The sequence below is a fragment of the Crotalus tigris genome, unplaced genomic scaffold, assembly GCF_016545835.1.
Source record: "Crotalus tigris isolate CLP2741 ecotype Arizona unplaced genomic scaffold, ASM1654583v1 scf7180000024291.2576520, whole genome shotgun sequence".
NCBI classification, from domain to species: Eukaryota; Metazoa; Chordata; class Lepidosauria; order Squamata; family Viperidae; genus Crotalus; species Crotalus tigris.
Window position 1 is genome coordinate 1205498 of NW_024100464.1, and position 25844 is coordinate 1231341.

General features: G+C 38.0%; 3 protein-coding genes across 8 annotated transcripts in view; 2 read left to right on the plus strand and 1 right to left on the minus strand.

The window, feature by feature from the left end:
• Window positions 1–11641, plus strand: part of KIFAP3 (kinesin associated protein 3) — a 123979-nt gene extending 112338 nt beyond the window's left edge. Inside the window, exons 19-20 of one of the 2 annotated variants that reach the window (XM_039323998.1) lie at window positions 3176–3275; window positions 10442–11641. In XM_039323998.1, coding sequence (XP_039179932.1) covers window positions 3176–3275; window positions 10442–10553 — 212 coding nt within the window. In that variant the 3' untranslated portion in view covers window positions 10554–11641. Of the gene's footprint in view, window positions 1–3175; window positions 3276–10441 lie in introns of those variants that run through there. The other variant, XM_039323999.1, reaches the window with a different exon arrangement.
• The window catches only part of CUNH1orf112 (chromosome unknown C1orf112 homolog), a 132903-nt gene continuing 109216 nt past the window's right edge, over window positions 2158–25844 (minus strand). Inside the window, exon 25 of the mRNA XM_039323991.1 lies at window positions 2158–2675. Coding sequence (XP_039179925.1) covers window positions 2661–2675 — 15 coding nt within the window. The 3' untranslated portion in view covers window positions 2158–2660. The remainder of the gene's footprint in view (window positions 2676–25844) is intronic.
• The window catches only part of SCYL3 (SCY1 like pseudokinase 3), a 38566-nt gene continuing 34845 nt past the window's right edge, over window positions 22124–25844 (plus strand). Inside the window, exons 1-3 of one of the 5 annotated variants that reach the window (XM_039324003.1) lie at window positions 22124–22274; window positions 22397–22662; window positions 22790–22947. The gene's annotated coding sequence lies outside the window, so the exon portion shown is untranslated. Of the gene's footprint in view, window positions 22663–22789; window positions 22948–23670; window positions 23695–25844 lie in introns of those variants that run through there. The other 4 variants (XM_039324002.1, XM_039324000.1, XM_039324001.1 and 1 more) reach the window with 4 other exon arrangements.

The window sequence follows — 25844 nt, forward strand, 5'->3', positions numbered from 1 at the left end:
ATATTAAATTAGGAGTGAATGGGTAGAAGAAGATTGATGCCGCATAACATTTGCAATTCCTAGCTCTGATCTTAAATTTTATAGTGATATACTCTGATCTCTGTTTAACTTACATTCTTGCAGTATGTGCCTCTCCAAAGAAATTTAGAAAGAAAGAAATATGTTTATTCAATTCACATTGCTATTTACATCTGGTTATAACATAAGCAGATAATCAAAAAGGGAAATTTATCTATATGTTTTCCTTTGTATTTTTTTTAGTGTTGTTACAATATGTTTGCATATATTTGCTTGGATTAGAAAAATCTTTAAACGATTCTGATTTTTGTTTGCATCTGTTTTATATGATGCTAGCTTGTCACAAATGCTAAAACAATTGCTATTTGAATTTATCAAGTAAATTTCATTTTCAAATTCTCATTTCAATGGAAACGTAATGAACTGGAAAGTATGCATTTTGTGTGTGTGTGTATCTACATATATAGTGTATGTGTATGATGAATATGTATGTGTGTATGTTATGTCCTTCAAAGGACATATTTCAACACATATTAAAGCTGCCATAAAAATGCAAATTTATAACTTCAGCTAGTTTGCTTTACTACAATAGTTGTAATGTACAAACAGAGCTACAGGAAGTCCTCAACTTACAACAGTTCATTTAGTGACCATTCAAAGTTAAAACAGCATTGAAAAAAGTGACTTATGGCCACTTTTCACAGTTACAATCTTTGCAGCATTCCCGTGAGCATGTGATCAAAATTCAGATCCTTGGCAACTGGTTCATACTTATGACCGTTGCAGCGTCCCAGGGTCATATGATCACTTTTTGTAACCTTCTTACAAGCAAAGTCAATGGGGAAGACAGATTCACTTAATAACCAGTTTATTAACTTATCAACTGCAGTGATTCACTTAACAACTGTAGCAAGAAATGTTGTAAAATGGGGCAAAACTCACTTAACAATTTCTCACTTAATAACATAAATTTTGGGCTCAATTGTGGTCATAAGTTGAGGAGTACTTGTACTTTTATTTATTATGAAATTGTTACTTTTCACTAATTTTTAATCTTTCTAGCTGCAAGTCTCCCTCCCCACACCATACTTTATGAGTATGATTGGGGGTGTGTGTGCATAGGGCACAATAATTACAAGAGAATCTCTTCCTACTTAAGATGGTCCCTTTTGCAGGGGATTTCCCCCCAATCCCAATATAATATGGAGACTAAAGGAAGTGGAAAAACACTTACTTTTGTAGTTTGTTTATTGTCTTATCATCATCACCATCCTTTCCAGTAGAGGAGGGTTGAGGATAAAATCATGGACCATCATCCTACTCACAGAATCACAATGGGAAAGTATACCAAAATATGCAGGTCTCAAGGGAAGGTGCCTCAAGGCCTGGTAGCTAGAGCAATGAGTTTGTAATAATTCTGAAATATCAGTAGTTAAAAGAGTTCTGCCTCTTGTTTCTCTGCCAGGTTTTTTTAGAGTAGAGTCTAATGTACTGGTTTGTGATAGGCAGGGGTGTTATAAACCAGCAAATTCTAGTAGTTCTTTCCAACACAAAAACCAGCGGATCACTTTCAACTCTAGATTTTGCTCAATCATCTCCCAAGATCCAAACATATTTTTTTGTTCTGGAATAAGAAGAAATCTGATTTTTACTTCTGAGTCTTCTGGATAGGAATAATTCTCCTGAAAACCCAAAACAAGGAAGATAAGACCTATGGTTGTAAACAAGAAAAACAAAATCATCTGCTGCATATGTTGCTTGTATTACCTAAAATGCACTATCTTTCAGAAGTTGTCTTAAAGCTTCTCTTAAAAACTGTTCTTCTATATAGAACTTTTTCATAAATTAATTTCTCCCCTGAAAGAAATAGTTATCAGTTGCAGTAACTGAACTTACTTTTTCACTATTAGGTCACATCATTTTACATCTCTTGACTGTATCATATGGGTTTGAAATCTCTTTGTCCTTTTTTCGCACTTCAATCCCACATCTTAAGAAAGCAGAACTCTTGGAAACAATTTCTTCCAACAGGAACTTTTATTAAGAGTAGTTGATAGCAGGCATAATAGACAGGATCTGAGGGATTTCTTTACAGATCGATTACTTTAAATTGTCCTTAAGCAAACCCCACCCCACAGTTCATCCGGACAATTCAGACCGGCCAATCTCCAGGTGTTAAGTCCATCATGGGAAAGGGGAGATAACATCAATCTGGCTCCGTTTGTAGTGTGATGTTCCACGGCTCTTCACACCTCCTTTTGAGAATGGAGAAATAAACCAGGTCCTGGAGGTTTGTACTTCTTCTTCTCCCCCCCCCCCCCGCTTTCCTAGCTGCCCGGTTAGGGAGAAGAAGGTTCAGAGAGATGCATAGTGCAGGAGGCAGTTTGTTACATTGTAATGGATAGCAGACATGGAGTCAATAAACAAAAGGTTACATTGTAGCGAATAGAGGAAGTGAAAGCAATAAACCCGCATGCCTATCCCCCCTGCCCCTTGGAAGTATGGCAGAGTCCAGGGAAAGGTGAGATTTGATTTTAGATCAGAGGAGATAGATAGAAATGAAATATAACTGGATTCTGACACATCACTTTACATCTCTTGATTGTATCGTATGGGTTTGAAATCTCTTTGTCCTTTTTTCTTTATCTCGATGTGGTCTATAACAGTAGGCAAAGAAAGGAAGCAAATTCAGCAAATTATGCCTTGTAGAGTAAAGATCATTTACCAACAGTGTAATAGCAATATTATGTTCTAGTCATAAGGAAGAAAGATAATTTTAAGACAAAGAAGCTTTTTCTTCATAACCTCTTTCTTGTTCTTCTGCTGAAAAATACATTACATACATCTAATATCACACCTGTGTAGAAAATAATAACTGTCCATGCATCAAAAGAGTCAAATTAACTTTTCACTTTGAGCACTTCAAAATCCATGAATCTACTTCCAAAAGTCTTCTAAAGGTTTGGCTGGAAATGTTCAAAGAAATAATTATATAGTTAGTGGAAGTGACAAATCTACCATCGACAATGTAGTTTTTCATTATAGTACATGAAACTAATGCAACTTAGTAGTTCCAAAATAAAATGTCTTAAGTCTCTACTTAACATTTTACTTTAGAAATATCACATTCATTCCCTATTTTTTTCTTGTTTCATAGATGGATTAATAACACATGATGGAGCAATAAGTCCTGATTTCTTCAGTGATTATCATCTTCAGAATGGAGATCTTGTGAATCAGCATCCTTTCTCTGGCAGGTAAATTGCTTCCAGAAAAAGATAACTATATATTAGTAGATCAGAAATTGTCACTGGTATATTTCCAAGCAAATGTTTTAGGGTGTGAAGCTGTTCTTGAGTTATTTCATGGCCTGTAATATTTGGTAGAAGATGTGCTATGGTAAAATAACATAAAATATGATGCCCTAGAGAAGATTAGTAAGTAGGGTACCAAAGACATTCTGGCTGAAAGCCCCAAAACCAACAATATTTGAAATAACCCCCGGTAGCTGGATTCACATATACTGTATTATAGGCTTTTTTCGTACTTACTAGTCCGTATTGTTGCATTAGATATTTTGCTTATCTTTAATAAAATCATCTTATCAAACAGAGAAACAAACCTGATCATAAAGTTCAATATGACAGAAGAAATTATGAAGCATCTTCTCTATTTATAAACATATATGTAAAATCAGAAAATTGAAATGGACATGCAGAAATATTGAACATTAAAAAAAGTTCATAAACCTAAAATCCATTATATTTGGTAGCAACATTCACACTGTTAATAGCTTGAAACATTTTAATCATAGTTTAATCATAGAATCATAACTCATGATTGTGTGGGTTAAATGGTGAGTTGCTCTATAAATATTAAGTATAATTTCTAAGATTTGATTGATAATTTTCAATTGTGCACAAAGATAAAACTATATGAACTTTGATTGGATTAAGGTATTCAATAATAATTTTTCTCTCAGTGGACATGACTTTTCATTTGTATTAATTTAACAGTATCTAAATTAATTTAGCAGATACTGTAGCAGTATCTATAATCTAGATATAGTAATTTTATTTGCCAAATTTGTAAGGCTGTCCAGTTCTATACAAACTGAGCAATTAAAGTTTTAATTTTCTGCATGTCCCAGGAGAAAACTGTCAAAAACGGTTAGTTTTTGAAACTTAGCAGTAATTCCTATGGTCTTATTTCTCACTGAACTTCCTCCAGATGTACTGCTAGGAATGAACCAGTTCTTGAATTGTAGTCATCTGGGCTGTATAAACTGATTTAAACAATAATTGAACATAATATAGTAGTGTTATTAAAGAAATGTATGCTATATACAAATCTGTAAAAAGAAAAATTATAATAAATGGGAATGGAATGTACAAATGCAAACCTGTTTATTTTAATGAGTAACTGTGACCTTCTCAGTTTCAATCCAAAGGAAAGAATTCTGATTTTATATTTATCCTCCCCCCTCTTCCCAAAACTGCTTACAGAAGTATGTGAGACAGAAACAAGGAAATTAGATGTTCTGAAGTTGACTGGTCAAAACCACTTGAATTAATGTGACAGCTCATAAAATAGAACAGTTTTTAGGTGGACTCTATTTTTTTTTGCCAAAGTGAATTTTCTTACAGGAAGTACCCTGAAGGTTTATTTTAATTTCCAGATTGTGGCTTTGATCTCTCTGTTCAGTCACTTCTCAGGTTTCATAGCCATTTTTTCTCACTGCAGTAAATCAGCAACAGTTAAATGGAGTAAAATTTCTTCCTTAGTGATCACTTGCTGTTAAATGCCAAGTTATGGCCAGCAGAATCCTTGTAGAGCTCCATTATATGGTACAAGAAGAAAACTTGGTTTAATTATCTTGTCTTATGTAAATTTTATTGTGTTTTTCTTTTTAAGGTAACTGTATAATTGTATATCTGAAAATTCACTAGCATTTGTAAAACATATCAGAGCTAGAGATATAAGTTAGCATGTTTGAATAATTCCAAATTAAGGAGCAGGAATAACTTTATAGCTTATTTCTTGAGGGTTATACCTTTTGCTCCATTATTTAAATTAGAGTATGATTGTTCAATTGGTGCAATGGCTTTGACAGTAGCTAAAGAAATTTTATAACTGTTCAAATTTTATGTTTCAATAAATTCCAAAGTAAATAAATTCTGACACAACCTCTTTGAGTATAAAGTTTAACACAACATCTTTCTGCAAATTTAAATATTTGTATGTAATAGTTTACAGAAAAGTATGAATATGGCTGGTGCAGAACTTTGGACACTTTTCCAGTTGATTTGGTTCTTTTTTAACTGCATACTTGTTAATACGGTTCTAAAATGTGATTCCAAATTGAACAAATAAGTTCATCTTCTTAACCTCTCTGGTTGTGATTGCTGTTCTGTCTACTTTCAACCATCATAGGCTGGTCTACGCACTTCTCAGAACATTTGCAAACAAAATATTCATTCTTTTAAAACGGGAGGGCTATACAAAAATCTCTAAGCAGTTTCAGCTAGTAATTTCAAATGTGAGAAATATTGTTTAACAAATAGAAATTGCATGGAATTGTTGGAGTCAAAGCAAGATTTGGGAGACCAAGAAAAATCTCTGCTAAAATTGCCTATATCTGTAACCACTGAAAACCTTTTCTCTTAACCTATCAGAAATCTATGGACAGATCTCAAAACTTATGTTTCACTATTTTCTTATTTTAAATCTGTAAATAAGTTCAGATTTGGAGAATGACCACAGAAAGAGTTGGCTTAGCTAATGGATTGTGAAAATTGGTCATAAGTTGTTTTTTCAGGGCCATTGTAACTTCAAATGGTCACTAAAGGGATGGTTGTAAGTTGAGGATTACCTTTATCTCAGTCTGGTATATTTGTAATACTGATGTATTTGCAGATTGCTGGAAGAATAAAAAGTGGTTTTAAGAATATAGGAAGATCCAGCCCAGATTACTTATTAGGACATATAGTACATTGTTATTGTTATTGAAATATGACACACAAGTAAAACTAATCAGAAATTGCATGTTATATTGGATACAAAATTTCAGAAAAGTAAACACAGTATGGAAAAAGTTATGGTGAAAAAAAATCAATAAAATTCACTCCCTGTTATAATTTTAGGAGGAATTGGTATAAAATATTTACAGAAGATATATAACTTTGTCAATATTTACCAAGATAGCCTTTATTTATTTATTAAAATTATATACCACCCAACTTCCAGTGACTTAGTTTACAAAATATTAAAAAAACATTTAAAACAAGAAAACAACATAAAAAAGGAGCAAAGATGGCAAAGATAAGTACCCCAGATGGGAACAAAGAAAAAGAAGAAAAAGGGGCTTCAGTCATGCTTGTCAAACGCCTGGGCAAAGAGTCAAGTCTTCAAGGTTCTTTGAAACACCATTTGGGTTCGACCTGTTCAAGTCTCAGGGAGACTCTCATTCTAGAAGTAACAATCATGTAAAAATAATTGTTTAAAGTACCAGAATAAAGAAAGAACATTTAATCATGTGAGTTGGTTGTGTATTTAAAAAAAACCCAAAACTGCTGGAAACAAAAACATCAAAATATTAGGAAATCCTAAAATTTGAACTGAAACCACAAAAATTCTTATTAGAAAATTCCAGAAAACATAAATGCAAAATCAATAGCATATGTCCATAATAGAAGTCTAACCAAATGTAAGTTAAAAATGGCTCCCTTATACATTACACAGCAGGGCAAATTAAAACATTCAGAATATGATTTTTAAGAAGAAATTTAATAGATGAATAAAATAATAATAAGAGATGAAAGGATTTAAATGTATACTGGCAATTATTTTAATGTGTAATGTATATACAATATATCTACGTTGTGGTCAACTGTTGGGGAAATAAATGAAGGGGTAGATGTGTTATTAGAAAGTTTTCACATAATGTTTTTAATCAACATTTTTGCCTTTGTACTTATTCTTACAATAAAATATTTTTTTAAAAAAAAACATTGCTAATGATGTTTACATTTGTACCATGCAAAGATTGTATCATCTTCTTTTCACTTCAGAATTAATTGAAATGTAAAATCTGACCAGAATGTATGCAGCTGTATTACAATTGGCTATGCAAACATTGTGTAATGCCAATTGTGTAATGGTTTAATCATGTTTTCTGCCATCACCACATACTTCTTTTACCTCAATAAGGGACAGTAAAAAGTCTTACCAGTGTCCGTCAACTAAATATAACACAGGCACTCGTTTTCAGAAGGTATTATGAAAATTCTTAGTCTTTGCATGTAAATAGAATACTGAACTATTACCATTTGCTGTTTCATTTTTTTTATACATAGTGTAAAAAGATCTTTAGAAATTAAAGACAACTTTATATAATTTTCAAGTCTCATTTTTTATTTTCACTATTGCATACTGGTTAGTTACTTACAGTATCTCACCTTTCCTTCAGGTTGTCAGTTTCTAAAAATTGCTCTGCATATTCAGTAAGGTTTTATATGCAAACTTATATTTTTAGAAAAAAAGTTGAAATCAGTTTTGCTTGTAGATTTGAATCTTTACCAGCATGTATCTTGGAATGTGAATTATTCCTTGTAATCTAAATACTTTAATACATGCATGATTTAACATTGCAGAGTGACATATCTCAGCTACTGCATATGTAAGTTATTTGGGAATTACCAAAACATCACAAGCTCTGAACATTAAGACACTGCATTTAATTATTTACACATTTCTTGAACTAAAAGGATTGATTTGATCAGGGCTTAATGAACACCATGATTCTCTCTCCTGCCTAATTAAAAATATGTTCAAGAATAGTTTGGCCTAAGCTAAAATAGATTGAAACTGTCTGGAAAGAACTAGTGGTAACTAAAGACTATAGCTTGCCATCTAGTGGTTCAAGAATAACTTCTAAATACCGGTAGCAGAGAAATGCAATGAGTTAGGCATACGAGTTCTGCCATTAAAGAACATCAGGAGAACTTTATGATTGTGCTTTCATCAGATAAGATAATTGCAGATAAGATAATTGCTTTTAGATTTTCATCTCTTGGAAGCCAAAAGAGGAAAATAACAGAATAACAGAGCTGGAAGGGATCTTGGCAGTCTTCTTATCCAGTCTCCTGCAGAAGCAGGAAACCCTTCAGTATTGGAGCACCCACAACTTCTGGAGGCTAATCGTTCTGCTGATTAATTGCTCTAACTCTCAGGAAATTTCTCCTTAGTACTAGATTGCTTCTCTCCTTGATTAGTTTCTATCCATTGCTTCTTGTCCTGCCTTCAGGTGCTTTGGAGAATAGGCTGACCCCTCTTCTTTATAGCATCCCCTTAGATATTGGAATTATCATGTCATCCCTAGTCCTTCTTTTCATTAAACTAGACGTACCAAATTCCTGCAACCATTCTTCGTATGTTTTAGCCTCCAGTCCCCTAATCATCTTTGTTGCTCTTTTCTCCCCTTTTTCTAGAGTCTCAACTACTTTTTTATATTATGGTGACCAAAACAGGATGCAGTATTTCAAGTGTGGTCTTATCAAGCCATTATAAAATGGTATTAACACTTCACATGATCTTGATTCTATCCTCCTATTAATGCAGCCTAGCACTGCGTAGTCTTTTTTGGCAGCTGCAGCACATTCTGGCTCATATTTAAGTGATTGTCCACTAGGACTCCTAGATGCCTCTCACAGTTAACTACTGTTGAGCCAGGTACCACCTATTCTATATTTGTGCTTTTGGTTTTTCTTGCCTAATGTGCTTTTAACTTTTCTCACCATTGATTTTCATTTTCTTAGATAGGGTCCAGGGTTCAGATCTGTCAAGATCCTTTTGTATCTTGAGCATATCTTCTGGAGTATTGGCTATTCCTGCCACCTTGGTGTTGTCTTCAATTTAATGAGTTCCCCTTCTATCTCCTTGTCTAAATCATTGATGAAGATAATTGAAGATTATTGCACCTAAGACAGAATCTTGGGGTACCCCACTGTATACTTCTCTTCATGCAGATGCAGTTCCATTAAAGATTATATGTTGAGTGTGTTTGGTCAGCCAGTTACAAATCCATCTGGTGGTGATGCTGTCTAATCCAGGGGTCCCCAAACCCCAGCCCATGGCTCACTACTGGGCCACAGCCTGTTCAGAACTGGGCTAAAAAAGTGGCAGGTGAGCATGTAAACAGCTACACTTGCGCTCGCAGCTTGTGCAAATGGAGCTGTGTGCACTTGCCTGCCCTTCACGCAGAACTATGCTTTCTCCTCCTCCCGCCAGTCTGCAAAGCCAGAAAGGTTGGGGATCACTGATTTAGCCCACATTTATCAAGTAGTAGGTTGTAGTCTATTTTATCAAATGCCTTACTGAAGTCCAAATATATTATATCCACAGCATTCTGCTCATTCACTAATTTTGTCACTTTGTCAAAAAAACGCAGTAAGATTTGTCTGGCATGATTTTTTCTTGACAAAGACATGTTGGCTTCTAGTTATGACTTTGTTTGCCTCTATGGGTTTGCAGATTAATTGCTTGATTATCTTTTCCAGGATCTTCCCAAGTATTGATGTCAGGCTGATAGGTCTATACATAGTTTCCTGGATCCATTTTTTCCCCTTTTTTTGAAGATAGGAATTACATAAGCCCTTTTCCAGTCATCTGGTACTTCGTTGGTGCTCCAGGATCTTTGAAAGATATGGATCATGGTTCTGAGATGAAGTCTGCCATTTGCTCCAGAACCCTGGGGCGTAATCCATTTGGTTCTGGTGATTTGAACTCGTCTAGAGCAGATAGGTGTTCTCTTACCATTTTTTTGCTTATTTTGACTTGCAATCCTAATCTGCATTTTACAATTTGTTTTGATAGGTTGGACTGTTTTTTCTTTTTGTGTAAAAACAGATGCAAAAAGTGGATTAAGCAGTTCTGCTTTCTCCCTGCTACTCATCACCTTCTTGACATTTTCTCCCATTAATGGACCAATCGTTTCCTTTTTTCTTGTTTTTTTACATATTGAAAGAAGCTTTTTTTATTGTTTACTTTTGTCACAAACCTTATTTCATTTTGAGCCTTAGCTTTCCTGACTTCATCTTTGCAGGCTTGGGCTAATTGCTGATATTCTGCATTAGTTATATGCCCCCCTTTCCACTTTTTATATTATAAAAGCTGTATTCCTGTGCAGTAATACAGTAGCAGACATCACAGCATGTTATTATGAGTTATTAATACCAGGTATTACATAACAAGTTAGAAAAATGGCTTTGATTATAATAACTGTCAGCTAGATTGAACATAGTTTTTTGATATCCTGTGTATAACTATTAAATAATTTACTACTGCTTATTGTTTTTCCCAAATCATTTGCATAGATAATGTATCTGTATTATAAAATGTTGACTGTGTCATCATTTCTTTATAGTGTTGCAATGGATGGATTTGGCCAGCCCATAGGTATTCCAAGCCGCCCAACTACTGCTTATGGCTATCGACCAGATGAACCTTACTACTATAACAACTTTGGATCCCGATAAAGCAATCTATCATATTAAACTTCCTGTACTGTTGAATTGTGTTTTAATTAGGACATTTTTTTCGTATTATCAATGCATGATGCTACTGTTTACATGACTGAAATACATGTTTGTTGTTGTTCCAAGAAAATGTTAGGAATTCAATTCCCTTTCTTCTGCATCTATGCATTATTACTTTTGGGTTTTTTTTCCAGATGTTGGAATCTGCTAACTGGAAAGTTAATGTTATGTATATTGAGCAATTAATTTAATTACCTTAAAAATAGACTGAGTGATTGTTACACTGGATGCCCAGGGTCCATGAGTTAAACTAATATGACTTCTTTGTTTTTGAATAAAAATTTAATTGATGTATAAAAGATATAACTGGTTTATGCTTTATAATGTCATTGAAGAAATTGAGTAATATTCTTAGTACCTTCCCTTTCTGTGAGATTTTTTTCCAAGATGTGACAAGTTGTATTGATGTCATTTCATAACACATATGTGATACACATTTTGAATTTAAAATCAATTGAAATTTCAGAATGTATAATGCTGTTTGGAAATTGCAGGATAAATGATAACTTTGGTAATCCTCTGTCAGAAATGTTCTGCATATTAGCCAAAAGAAGCCAGGGATACAGTTAAGCTTAATTATTTTTTTTCAGGAACAGTGACTAAATAATATAATATTCAGTAATTTCAAAATATGTGGAATTCCTTTTTTCACCAATTTTCCAAACAATATTCCATTATAAATCTTTTTGTTAATTTATCTAACTTCCCTGGAGTCAAATAACAACAAACACTTTTGTGCAGGCACATATATAGGTTCTCTGCACCTATTAAGAAAAACACTTCAGAGACATATACATCACAGTTTCTCAATGTGTTGCAGTTGCAACTCCTGCAATCCTAGCCAGTTTGGCACACTGTCTGAAAATGTTCATGGTACTAAGGTGGGGGAAGAAGTGCTACAGATTTTCAGTTTTGCGGACATTCTCTCTAGAAGAGTAATCATGTATTGCGAAACAAAAATTCATGTACCTTTTATGCAGGCCAAAGTCTCTTAATTTAACTCTCATAAACCTGAACAAGAATAAAAACAGAATTTCTGGGGTTTTTTCTTTTCTCTTACATCATTCCTGAAATGAGCTTTGTAATATATTCATCTCTTTTTCTCATTTATTTTCATCTGCATAATCACCACCACCACCTACACATACACAAAGACACACATTGAATCATGCCTTTTCTTATGCCCTCTATGAATCAGTCTGACTCATTCAGGTTGACACTTCAATTTCACTGAAGATGACATTAAGCTGGCAGGAATAGCCAACAACCCCTCCCCAGAAGACAAGCTTAGATCCAAAAGGATTTTGACAGACTTGAACAATGGGCCCTATCCAACAAAATGAAATTTAATGTGGGGAAAAGCAAGATTTTACACTTAGGCAGGAAAAACAAAAGATACAAGTTGTCAGGACCCACCTCAACACCTCATCCCAAGAAAGCAGAACTCATGGAAGCAAGGTCTTCCAAAAGGAACTTTTATTAGGAGAAGTTGATGGCAGGCATACTAGACAGGATCTGAGGGACTCCTGTACAGATCGATGGGTTAAAGTATCCCCAAGCAAACCCCACCCCATAATTCATCCGGATGGTTCAAATCGGCCAATCCCCAGGTGTTAAGTCCATCATGGGAAAGGGGAAATAACATCAGTCCGGCTCTGGTCGTAGCAGCGATGTTTAGGTGGCTCTTCGCACTTTCTCTTGAGAGCGGAGAAATAAGCCAGGCTCCGGAGGTTGTATTTCTTTCTTCCCCGCTCCCCTTTGCTAGCTGACAGGTTAGAGAGAAGAAAGTTCAGAGAGAGATACAGGGCAGGAATGTGAAGTGTTACATTGCGGCAATAAAGGAAGCTAATGTGAAATATTACATTGTACACATAGGGAAAGGAGGCAGGAAAGCAAAGTGCTACATGGTATCGATAGAGGAAGCTAAGGCAATAAATCTGCACTCCGTTCCCCCCTCCCCTCTAGGAGTATGGCAGAACCCAGGGAGAGAATGGAATTGGGAAACGAGAGAAAGAAAGGCAGGGAAGTATGAAATATAATAGATATGGGTTCTTACATCCTGTCCCCCTTAAAAATATGAGAGATCAATCTGTTGAGAGACCAAACAAAACAAAAAATGGTGAGAGGTTAGTCTGGTTTGTTCGGGTAGTCCGTGTGAAATTTTTTTTAGTTTGGGGGCTCTAAGGTGGCGTTTGTGCACCCATTTGCTTTGGGAAGAGGGGAGGTGCTTCCACGCTACTAGATATTGAGTCGCTCTGTGGTATTTTTGGGAGTCAAGGATTTCTTTTATTTCAAAATGCTGCTGCTCCTCAATCATAATGGGAGGAGGCGGTGGAACGGTGGCCGGTTGTAGTGGTGATCGCTGCTCTCGTTTTAATAAGCTGCAGTGGAAGATAAGGTAAATCTGCCTGAGGGTTTTTGGTAATTCTAACTCTACTGTTACTGGGTTTATGATCCTTTTGATGGGGAACAGTCCCACATATTTCGGCCCTATTTTCTTGGATGGTTGCAGGGATTTTAGGTATTTTATGGATAAGTACACCATTTCCCCTACAACGAATGGTTTTGGTTCGACTCTTTTCTTATCTGCTTGTGCTTTATAGGCCTGTCTAGCTTCATCTAGTGCTTTTCTAACTACTGATCCACTCCTTCAAAGAGGGAGTGGCTGGCTCGGTAGCACTCAGTTCTGGCATGGGGTTGAAGTTTTGGCCCATAGCTACTTGGAATGGGGCGTAGCCCATAGTGGAATGGACCGTGTTGTATGCCACTTCTGCAAAAGGGAGCAGGTCGGTCCAGTTCGTCTGTTGGAAATTAAAGCATCTTAAATATTGTTCAATTACTGAGTTTGAAGGTTCCGTCCCACCATTTGTCTGAGGATGATGATTAGATGACAGCCCCTGGGTAGTCCCCAGAAGGGATAAGAACTCTTTCCCAAAGTCCGATGTGAATGCACCCCTGTCTGATATTATGCGCTAGGGTACTCTATGCAATCTATATATGTGCTGGACAAACAATTTTGCTAAGGTTTTAGCGGTGGGGATCTTTGGGCATGGAATGAAGTGTACTTGTTTTGAGAATAGGTCCATGACCACCCAAATTGCTGTGTTTCCATTTCTGGTAGTTCTACTATGAAATCCATGGAGAATTCCCTCCAGGGGGCTGAGGGGTTTGCCACTGGCTGTAGCAGTCCGGGGGCTTTCCCTTGCAATCTCTTAGCAGGTGTGCAAGTTGGACAGCTGGCCACGTAGCTCTCAATGTCCTTTTTCATAGATGGCCACCAGAACTATCTCTTCACTAGATGCAGCATTTTCACGAAACCAAAGTGACCTGCCCGTTTCGTGTCATGGCAGAGTTGCATAAACATGATTTTCTGGGCTTTTGGGGTGTACAACTTCTCTCCCACCCATGGCAAGCCCTCAGTGATAGTGCATAAGTTTTTGTGGCTCTGGAACCATTCATTGGTTTTTAGAGCCTTCCTGAATTCTATCCTTGCTTGGCTGGCTATCGGCTGCTTTAGTTTTGCCTGAGCTCTTGTGGTTACTTGTGCTACCAGCTGCGCTTCCGGCATGAGCATCTTGGTGATGGTTGGCTGGGAGCTATTGTACTGGAGCATGTGGGATAGGGTGTCTACCAGGAAATTCCTCCCCTTGGCAAGTGTTTAATTTTGAATGTAAACCGGTGGAAGTGTTGTGACCACCGGACTTGTTTAGGGCTGAGTTTTCTGGGCATTTTTAGTGCTTCCAAGTTCTTATGGTCTGTCCAGACCTGAAATGGGATTTTGTTCCCCTCCAGGAAGTGCCACCAGGTGAGGAGTGCCCACCTCACAGCGTACGCCTCTTTTTCCCACACCGCCCAATATTGCTTCGTGTCAGAGAGTTTTCTGGATGTGTAGGCACAGGGTTGCAGCTGCCCCTTGTCATTTTCCTGCAGCAATACTGCCTCTACTGCTACGTCACTTGCATTGGCTTGGATTACGAACGGCTTATCTGGGTTGGGGTGCTTTAGGACCGGCTCAGCCGAAAAAAGCCTTTTTAGTCTTTTGAATGCAGCTTGACATTCCATTGTCCAGGTTAGTGGCTGACTAGTTTTACTGAGCTCCCCCCTTTTGTTTTTAATAAGTTCATGACAGGCAGGGCTATCTGGGTGAAAGAAGGGATGAACTGACGGTAGAAGTTAGTGAACCCCAGGAAGCTTTGTAATTGCTTTCTTGTGCGGGGTGGCGCCCACTCTAGCACCTCCCAGACCTTCTCATGGTCCATCTCTATGCCTTCGGTTGATATGCGGTAGCCCAAATAGTCAATTCTCTGTTTGTGAAACTTGCATTTGGACAATTTTGCATAGAGGTTGGCTGCTCTCAATTTTTTCAACACTGCTCTAATTTTATGTGCTCCCCTTTAGTCTCCGTAAATATAAGGATGTCATCCAGGGGTTCATCTTTGGAGTAGTCGTCTGGCGAGTCGGATTCTCCTGCGGTGTAGGCTGGGGTCCCTTTTCCCTGTTGGGCAGAGGGGGGAACTCGATAGCCTCGGTGCCCCCATGGCTGGCTCTTGTGGCTTGGTAGGCAACCTTCCCAATCCGCTGGCTGGTATCCGTTCGGCCTTCTGCTGGGGGTTCCTCGAGCAGCATTCTGCGGCACGATGTCCCTCCTTCCCGCACTTTTTTTTAAATCAAGTTTTATTAATTTTTCAATTTTTACAGCCAAGTGATTAGGAAACACCGTGGAGATAGGGTAATCCATAGTCCAGGAACAGTGTCATTCATGTAAATCAAAAATTAGATCATTAGAAGTTCCCTCTCTATTTCCCTTATTATATCATATTCAATTTAATACATTTCTTAATAAATCTCAATCAATCAATACATTATAGGTACACAATTTTAGTTACAGTTATCCAAGTTCTGATTTTGAATTATACTGAATTCAGTTACCATATTCAAGTTTAGCCTTTAATAACCATAATGTTTAAACTTTGGGTAACCCTCATTTCATTACAGCGTAATTATCACAGCTAAAGTATACATATTATTCCAAAATTTAAATTCTTATCTTATTTCACTAAAAACTTCTATTTTACATTCTAATAGCTCCTCATTTACTAATAACATATCTTTCATTATCACAAACCCATTTCCATATAACAATTCAACACTATAATTTAAAAGTTAATTTTCATTTCCATTATAAATCTAAATACTAAATATTAAATCAGCCGGTATATCTAAAAACCTTAACCCATTAGGTGAAATTTCAAAACCCACTTTTAAATCTAACTCTGGCTTTCTTTTTGTGCCATGCAGGCTTCCATATCAGTGCCTTTAAATCCTCCAATGTGTCTCCCTTCATTCCCACATAAGCTGTTTGAATCAAGGGAGAATATCCAGTTATCAATTTTTCAAAGGAACTGGCCCTTTTATAGTTATTAGGTTGCTGGCCCAATACCTCAAATCTCCATGTTTTGTTTAGAGTGTTTATGTTCAGTTCAGTCTGGTCTTCTTTATCTTCTTCCAGTTTACTCTGAGTAAAGTGAAAAGTCATATCCAGTGTTGTCATTGTTGTTTGCTTATTCAGATTGTCAAGGTTCTCAGTATATTGTAGTTGTTGTTCAGATCCTGTTGCTTTGAGAATTGTTGGTGCTTTGGTTAGAGTCAGTATTGGATCATCAAGGTTCTCAATAGATTGTATATGTTGTTGCACAAAGTCCTCTTTAATGATTGGTTGTTCCTCTTTTGTTGTTTTTTGGTTTACAAGTTGGTCAGTTGGAGTCTGAAGATCACTTTGTGGTTTGGGGATAACATCCTTGGCTTTTACTATAGAACTCATTAGCTCAGTGGCTTCAAGATTTTTTTCAAGTATAAGTTTGTAGTTAAGCTATGGGTAGAATTCCTCCATTTCTATAGTAATTAAAGATAGTCTTTTAGTGGAGGCTATGTTTAGAGAGAATCAGCCAATTTCCACCTCCACAGTTTCTAGAAGTTGTTCTCACCGCCCAGCTGTTTCCAGTTCTTATCTATTTTGATAGTATGAAGGACAAATCAAGAGCCAACAAGCTTAAAAGTCAGAGAAATTCAATTGCTGTACCAAGTTTTGCCACAAGATGTCCCCAGTAGGCTGTAATTTTTTTTCCAAAACAGCAATTATGCTTTTATATAGTTTAAAAAAGAAAAAAACAGGAGAGTATTTTTCAGAATTAAGATAGATAAAATGCTCAGTCTCTATAATAAAAACATTTAAGACCCCAAAGTATCCAAAATGTAAAAATCCAGTTATTTAGTTAAAAAAAAAATTACTTATTCTTTCCTTTAGTTTCCAAGCTTAAATTCCCAAGGTGTATAAATGCTGCTGTATTAAGAGCAGGGCAAAAATTTCAGCGGCTTTTACAGGAAGGTAGTGGGGTAGGAAAGGAAGGGTCTCACCAAGATCTTCCACGGTGCTTCGTTGTGCTTAATAGTGCTTTTGGCTTTTGGCTGGTGCAGCTAGATGATCGGCCATGTTGATGGCTGGTCTTTTCCTTGTTGATCCAAAGGAGCTGCCTCAGGTCAGTTATATATCCCAATTTACTCAGGAAAGATAAGGTTACCAGGTACAAAGACGTTTTGACAGAAGAGGGTCTTTTAAAATCTAAACAAGAGTTAAGACAACAAGGAATAGAGATAGAATGGTGGTCTTAACTCCAGATTCAAGCAAGATATCTGAAAGATAAACATGAATGGGGTATTTATAGACAAGATACGGGTCTAGATAAAATTTTGCTTGGCCCGAAAAAAAAAACAAATAAGGAATATTTACAAACACCTATTGGAGTACAGGCTATTTGAAGAACAGGTTAAAGAAACAATGGTGACATCGGCGATAGATTTAGGACACAATATCAATTTGGATCAATGGCAGCAGGTGTGGATGCAAAATAATAAATTTACATTGGCGTCATCATATAAAGAAAATTCGTATAAGATGATTTACAGATGGAATCTCCCTCCAGCAAGATTAGCCAAAATGTACAAAGGATACTCATCATTATGTTGGAAAGGGGCACATATTTTCATATTTGGTGGCTATGTAAGGAAGCACAGAGATATTGGCGTATGGTTTGTGAATGGATAACAGAAATGAGTATGCAAAACATCCAGTATAAACCTGAAACATTGTTAGGAATTCTTGAAAATAATGTTAGTAAAGAAGATAGGTATTTATTCACTCATGTGGTTACAGCGGCAAGAATTGTATTCGCTCAAAATTGGAAAGCTATGGCTATACCTAGTGAGGAAATCTTAATTCATAAAATTATGCACTTTGCAGAATTAGATAGGTTAACTAAGAGACTCAAAAATCAGGATGAAACGGATTTTTACCAAATTTGGAATAAATTTTATACATGGTGGGGGAAAAAATATGGAAGTCATTGTAATGAGATAAGTTAAGATTGAGATTAGAGTGATGTTATTGTAAAGGTTTTTTTTCTTATATTAGTAATTAATTGTGAATATAACTGAGATGTATATTAAATCTGATTTATCATGTTCAATGTTTTTAATTTTTGTTATTCAATAAAAAATATTTAAAAAAAAACAAAGGAGCTGCTTCAGCTCGAGCGGGAGGACTGCCACCCTTCCACGCTCAGGTGAGGGTCCTCAGTGCTGGTCGTCCCTCCAGGGCGACTTTCAACCCTTTCCAGGGTCTTTCGGCGAGGGAAAACTGGACGGCGAAGAGCAGACTGTCCCCGCGTGTCCGCTGGCACCGCAAACCGGAACCGGAAACCCCTCCTTCCCGCACTTGAAACAGTAGGCAGTTTTCTTACCTGTGGGTTGAGATTTTGTGGGCTCGCATGACGGCTCAGGGGGTGATCGGTTCCATGGCCTGGCGATGTCTCTTGAGTAGGTTAATTTTGGCTTCCTCTGCCAGGATGTACCAATCGTGCAATTGGCGTGGGTCTCCCTGGGGAAGGCAGGCATCATAGAGATTGTAATTCAGCCCGTCCTTGAAGTGGCTAAGCAGGATATCTTCCGGCCAATTCAGCTTATTAGCAATGGCTCGGAAATCCTGGGTGTACTCGGCCACTGGGCGCCTGCCTTGCTTCATTGTCTTAATTTTCTCACGAGCCTTCTGGTCTGCCAGTGGGTCCTCGAATCACTGTCTAAAGGAGAACATGAATTGGTTGAAGTTCTGGAGCTTGGGGTGTTGGAATCGTGTAGGTCCACCACCCAGTCAGCTGCCATGACATCCAGGGCCGCCTGTATGATGTGGATTTGCACCTTGTCAGTGGGGATGTCTCGGCCATATTCTTCCATGTAGTTGAGGACTTGGGTTAAGAAGAACCCCAGGCACCGCGGCTCTCCTGGAAAATTTACGTCCAGCGGCAGGAACTTCTGGATGGATCGATGCCCACATCATCGTCTGTGGTGTCGCCCATCTCGATTGGCAGCTGCTGCGTGGCTAGCTGCATGGCTAGCCCCATGACGGCTGCGGTCTCGGCTGCCCCACCTGATGTTCCTCGGGCTTCAGGGTCAGACTCCCCATCGGTTTCTCTTGTGCTGCAGTTCACGGTAATGGTGCGGCCACAGAGCTCGAGCTTTTCATCCTTGAGGGAGACGAGGATTGATTTCATTAGATCGATTGTCTTCTCCAGGATCCAGTTCAACTGCTCCCTGCGATCATCCTCACCTTCGCTAAGGTGTAGTGATCTCTCCATTTCTTTTTTGCATCCCAGTTGCTGGCTGCCCCACCTCAGTGTCACCTTTCTCCAATTTTTCTCCGGCTTGTCCTTCTTGCCTATGCCCATGGACCAGCAAGGTATATGGCTGTGTGTCTCCACCACCTCTTCCTCCGAGGTATAGGATGTCTCAAAGTCAGATAGCTGGCAGGATTCCAACTGAAGGGAAGGCTTTCCTTTCACGGTGGCTTCCTCCTTCTCCACACCATTGTCCAACATGGTAGATGTTGCAGAGTCCCCCGGCAAGGTTTGTCCTTCCGGGTTGCCTACTATTGCAGATCCTGTCTAATGTCAAGATCCACCTCAACACCTCATCCCAAGAAAGCAGAACTCATGGAAGCAACTTCTTCCAAAAGGAACTTTTATTAGGAGAAGTTGATGGCAGGCATACTAGACAGGATCTGAGGGAGAGAAAGAGAGGCAGCGAAGTATGAAATATGATAGATATGGGTTCTGACACATCTGAGTACAGATTAGGTGAAACCTGGCTCAAAAACAGTAACTATGAGAAGGACCTTGGAGTCCTAGTGGAGCCAGCAGTGTGCAGCAGCAGGCAAAAAAGCTAATAACAATCCTTGGTTGTATAAACAGGCACAGGCACAGAATCAAAATCATGTGAAGTATTAGTACCACTTTATAAAGCCTTAGTAAGGGCACACCTGGAATACTGCATCCAGTTTTAGTCACCACATTGCAAAAAATATGTTGAGACTTTGAAAAAAGTGTAGAGAAGAGCAAGTAAGATAACTAAAGGCCTGGAGACTAAAACATATAAAAAACGGTTGAGGATTTTGGGTATGGCTAGTCTGAGGAAGAGAAGGACTGGGGTGACATGACAGGGATGTTCCGGTATTTGAGAGTCTGCCACAAAGAAGAGAAGTCAATTTATTCTCCAAAGTACCAGAGGGCATGACAAGAAACAATGGATGGAAACTAATCGAGAGAAGCAATCTGGAATTAAGGAGAATCTTCCTAACAGTGAGGACAATTAACCAGTGGAACAGCTTGTCTTCATAAATCGTGGGTGCTCCATCACTGGAGGTTTTTAAGAAGAGACTGGAAAGCCACTCGTCTGAAATGGTATAAGATCTCCTGCTTGAGCAGGGGGTTGGACTAGAAGACCTTCAAGATCCCTTCCAGCTCTATTCTGAATTTGAATTTGAACTTTCTCTTTTGAATTGACCTACTCCCTTTTTTTAAAAATAAGATTCCTAGTGAAAGATGGGAGTGCCAGACAGCAGGAATGGGAAAACTTTGTCACTGAGTACTATTTGTCCTTACCAGGCAATCTGATCTGTTTTTGGGAAACAAGGGAGTTAAATTGGCATCAACATATTTTTTTTTCTAAGCTTATTTGTTACCAGGGCCACAGATGAGGCAGACTCAGACAAATTTTTCTTCCTGATGTATAGGATGCATAGTTAAATTTCAGTGAAAAAAAAAGCTGCTGACAGAAATGTCATATGATACATTGTTTTCAAATATTTTTTGAAGATTTGTCTTCAAAATCTCTAGCAACTTTAAAAAAATTATGTATATATAATGGTCATTTTGTAAGGGAATACTAATGTCTTGATAGCCCTTTATTCTTCAACCTGAGAGGAACATTGGTGGTAGCATCTGTTGTATTACAGTTTTTGGACTTGATTTAAAGGACATTGTGCCTGCCTGAACTGTAGATAAATGCATTGTTACAGAGTAGATATTCTCAATAAAAACTTATTTCAAAGTAATTATTATATAGGATCTGTCCTGCAGCTCTTGATATAGAGTTCAAATAGCAATATCATCGGTTTGGAGAAGTGCACTCTTGGAAAAAAGAAGGCCCAGGCTTAAATTTTAAATGTTGGATTACTTTAATATTTAAATAGTTAAACAAAAATGATGTCAATGTAACCCCAAAAATACAAATTGCATAGATACTTCATTTATATATGACATAGCTGAGGTTCTCCAGGTAATTCCCAAAGTAAAATTTTAAAATAATGAGCTAAAAGCAATGTTATTTAAAAAAAAATCAACAACTCATAAACTTCAACTTCCTAAAAATCAACCTCTGACACATTACAGGTGGGTTCTATTTTATTAAAGGATGTAAATTAACATGGACTGCTTTAAGATTGTTTTGAACTAAAACCTTAGCCCAAAGATTGCACAAAACCCAGGTGGTTCTTTATGCTAGGAATAATTCCCCTGAGTTGCTCCAAACTAATTTCTAAGATTTATACTTAAAGTGTCCATTCTCCTGCTCACTAATACAACTAGAACTGGCCCTGGAGGAAGGAGAACCACTGCAAATCAATGTTCTTCACTTGCAAGCCTCTTAAGTTATTAAAGAGCAACCAAGACAGCCGAGTGGTCAAGTAGAGTCTGGATGGGTGCACTAATCCCATCCCAATCCCGCAAAAGGCCTTCCATCAGCTGTACCAAAGGTGTCTCAATACACATCTGCTTTCCCACTTTCTTCCCCTTGTGGCAAAGTTGTGGGAGAAAAGCTTCCCTGAAATTACATCATCTGCAGCATACCTGCCCTACCCCGTTCTCTCCCCTTCCCCTGCTCACCCTTTGCTAGCAAAGCAGAAGGGGAAAAAAAGAAGGGGCTGTATTCCTGCTTTCCTTGCTCATTCTGTTGCCATGGATGGCAGGAGAAGCAGAGAAGCTCATTTGATGCAGCCCATGGGGATCACAGCACTAATAGCAGCAGTCCCACGGGACAGGTGCTCAAAGGAGGCAGTTCCCACCGCTAGACAGAACTACTTTTCTGGTTTGAAGATCTGCAATGTTGCGGGCACCTCACACAGTTCTTTCCGCTGGCGCACTTTTCTGCTGTTACACTGCGGAACAGTGCTTTAGTGCAGCCGCGTGAAAGTGCCCTCGGGGACAACGCGATACATTCCAGAAATCGTTACTTATTCCATCATAAAATGACGGCCCCCTACACCATGCAAAGGCAGTATGTTATTAGAAATTAACTGTGGCAAGAGTTGCAAGATGGACCTACTAGCGTTTTCTCTAGTTTCCTAATCGGTATTCTTTATTAATTCTTTATTAATCGACATTTTTACATCCCTGCAGTTAACAAGCTTCCGCGGTCTTGCTCCGTCGACTAAGATCTCCTTGCCAGTCTCTCCTGCCCTCATTCAATATGGCGCCACCGACCATTGCGCGAAGCAAACGACGATCTTGTGGGCGTCAGTGGATCCTCCGGTGTGATTCTATGGTTTGCGTAAGCCGGAAATTTACCTTCCCCTTCCCTCAGTGCTTGTTGTGCAAGTGGCTGTTGAGAAAGCGGGGAGGTGAGGACAGCTCGGTTCTTTCCTTCCCCCTCGGCGGGGTCTCAGGTGAGAGGGCGCCAGCCAACCGGCGGTGACAGCCCGGCCAATTCTGGGGGAGGGGGGTTGATTTCCCGGTAACGGGGGTAATGGCTCAGCTTGACGCTGGCGAGAAAGAATTGACTTTGGGGCTCAGTGTCTTTTCAGGAGAGGTCTCGTCCCGGTGATTTTGCTTGCAATGCAGACTGCCTGTCATCAGCACTGAGGCGCACTTTAGTAAAGGAAGAGAGCCGCCCAACGTCGGGGCATTATTGGTGCCTTTGTTTTATCGTCACAGAATTTTATTCCAGAAAGGTAGAGAGTCCTGTGACATTTTAAATATTAACCGGCATATTTAGAGATTAGAGTTCAGTTGGATAAGTCAGTCCATCTATCTCTGAAATATAAGATTAGGTCTAATGATCTGACATTGATTTACAGAATTAATATTGTTTTATTTCATGATCTTCTGGCCTTCTTTTGTCTGTTTGTGTTTGAAACATTTTTTTTCTGTCTAATCTGTTCTTTACTTCTCACTGTGGGGCATGCCATATTATACAACGTTTTAGATAAGTGACCAAAATTTGTATATTTCTCTGTGAGTGAATGATCCAGTGAATAGTGAGTGACATAGCTGAGCCAGGAAGTACAGTGAAATACTGAGAGTTAACAAGGAACACATAAATAGTATGCTGTAAAATATAAAATGGAAATGAGGGGCATGTACATTTAAAAATAAGAGTCTGCTTTGGTATTTCTAGTAAAGGTGTTGCTTCACTTTTGTAAGGACCCACCCCACTTTGCATCTTAAGAAGACAGAACTCTTGGAATAATTCTTCCAACAGGAATCCTTTATTAAGAGAAAATGGTTGTAGGCATGCTAGACAGGACTTGGGGTCCAAGCTCTCCCATTCAAGGTTTTAAGGGGTTCCCCAGTAGTCCCACCCAATCAACCCCCCTTCCAGTGATAGTTTCAAGTATCACAATTCCACTCCCTTTCTTCTTTCTTCCGTCTGGATGGAGACTTCAGATAACTACATGAAAGGCAACTTCCCTCCTTTGGTATGTTAACACTTCGAGGTTACAATAAACACACATTCAGCATTCAGCTCTTTGAAGTGTAAAGAAGGAAGTGAGGGCCATAAAGCCCCTTTGTTCTCCCCCTTCTCTCCCTCTTATGGCAGAATCCAGAGAAGGCAGAATTGGGAGTTTCTATATTTGATAATTTAAAGATGAAATATAATTGGATTCTGACAACTTTTTAAAAAAGGAATCAGTAGTGGTCAGACAAATTTTGTTCTATGAGTCCCAAACTTTCAATTTTCTGTGATTTAAATGTACTGCATTTACTGTTTATCAGTTCAATTTGTGCTTTGTGTTTTCTACCATTATCTCTAAATGGATACAGAAAGACAGTTAAACAAATAGTCAACAAAACCAATTAAAACTGAGAGCCAGTTTGGTCTAAAGCAGGGGTTTCCAACCAGGGATGCTCGCACCCCCTTGGGGTGCGAGATGATATTCCAAGGAGTGCAAAAACTTGGCTTTTCAAAATTATAGTGTATATGTTTAATTTGTTGCCATTATTTCAAACTTTTGTAAGTGGTGCAAGAATATATCAGAAGCATTCTAGTGGTGCGGGGGTATAGAAACGTTTGGCAACCACTGGTCTAAAGGTTAAGGCACCAGCCCAGAAAGCTGGAGACCATGAGTTCAAGTGCTCCCTTAGCTGTGAAAAGTCTGCTGGGTAACCTTGGGCCAATCACTCTCAGCCCAACCCACCTCACAGGGTTGTTGTTATGGGGAAAATAGGAAAAGGATGTGTTGGATATGTTCATTGCATTATTTCTAAAAATAATAAAGGGATATAAAATAAAACAAAATAAAAATCCATGGCTAAAGAGGAATTTAAGTTGCTCAGTGCAAGGGAAACTTGTACTTACGGTATCTTTTTGGTAACAAATTCTTATTGGCTAATTTAAGTACAGAAAATGTTTTTTACCAGTTTCTGGAATATCATGAATGTGCCTTTTTCATTGTATAAGCCTATGACTACGGAGGAAAAAAAAAAAGCAAAGTAACCGCCTTTGAGCTTAACATCAAAATCAATTCTACAGGCTTCACAAATTTGTCTTTCTCTGACTGAAAAAAAAAATGCAAAAATCTTGCACTATAGTATACCTAGGTAGTAACTGAAGTTCATTTCAAAATTAGTGATTGACCGTATGAACTAAGGCCCTCTGGTGGTTGCTTATTTTTTGGCAAAATTGCTTGCCTTTTTTCCCTCTCCCTAGTCATAGGCTTATACAATGAAAAAGGCACTTTCATGATATTCCAGAAACTGGTAAAGAACATTTTCTGTACTTAAATTAGCCAATAAAAATTTGTTACCAAAAAGATATATATATCCTTCCCTTCCATTTGCATTAAAAGGGATTCTGCTCCAAATTGTATGCATGGGGGAAAATGAATAATTAAAACTTTCTGTTTCTGCTGATTTTCTTCCTTCAGCATAATCACTTTAGGCATCCCTAGGTGAAAAAAAGGTAATGGCCTTTTGATGGTACAAATTTAAATACATCTTTTTACAAAATTGAATGCATACTTAACTATTTTTGTGTAGTTGCTTACAAATTCAAAATAAGAAAACAATTTATAGGGCAGATGCAGATGCAAACTCTTGGAAACTCAGTACTTTGTAAATTTCTTCTGGCTGAAATAACATTTTTTGTACATTTCTTAAAGAGACTTAAGTGTTTCTATTTGCCTATTTGCCTTCTTTGCAGAGCTCAAAAATATTCTTTGGTCTTTATCTTTTTGCATGTACTGTATATATGAGCTCTCCCCATAGATTTTCAACTATATTCAAATCTGGTTTCTGTGAAGACCATTTACAAACCTTAATCTTTCTTTTTTATAATACTTCATAGTTGATTTGAAAGTATGTTTTAGATCTGTTCTATTTAAATTTGTACCATGTAGAGCAGGGGTGTCAAACTGCTGGCCCGCGGGCCGGATGCGTCATCCCAAAACTGCACCCACCCCATTGCCGGCAATGGAGAAAAAGCTCCAATACGTCGTGTGACGTCATGTGACGTCGCGAGTTTGACATGCCTGATGTAGAGGCTGTATCAGCTTCTGTTCATTCTGAGATACAGTAGCACATACAAACTGATCTAACCTTTTTCATATTCTGCACAAAGTTACTTTGT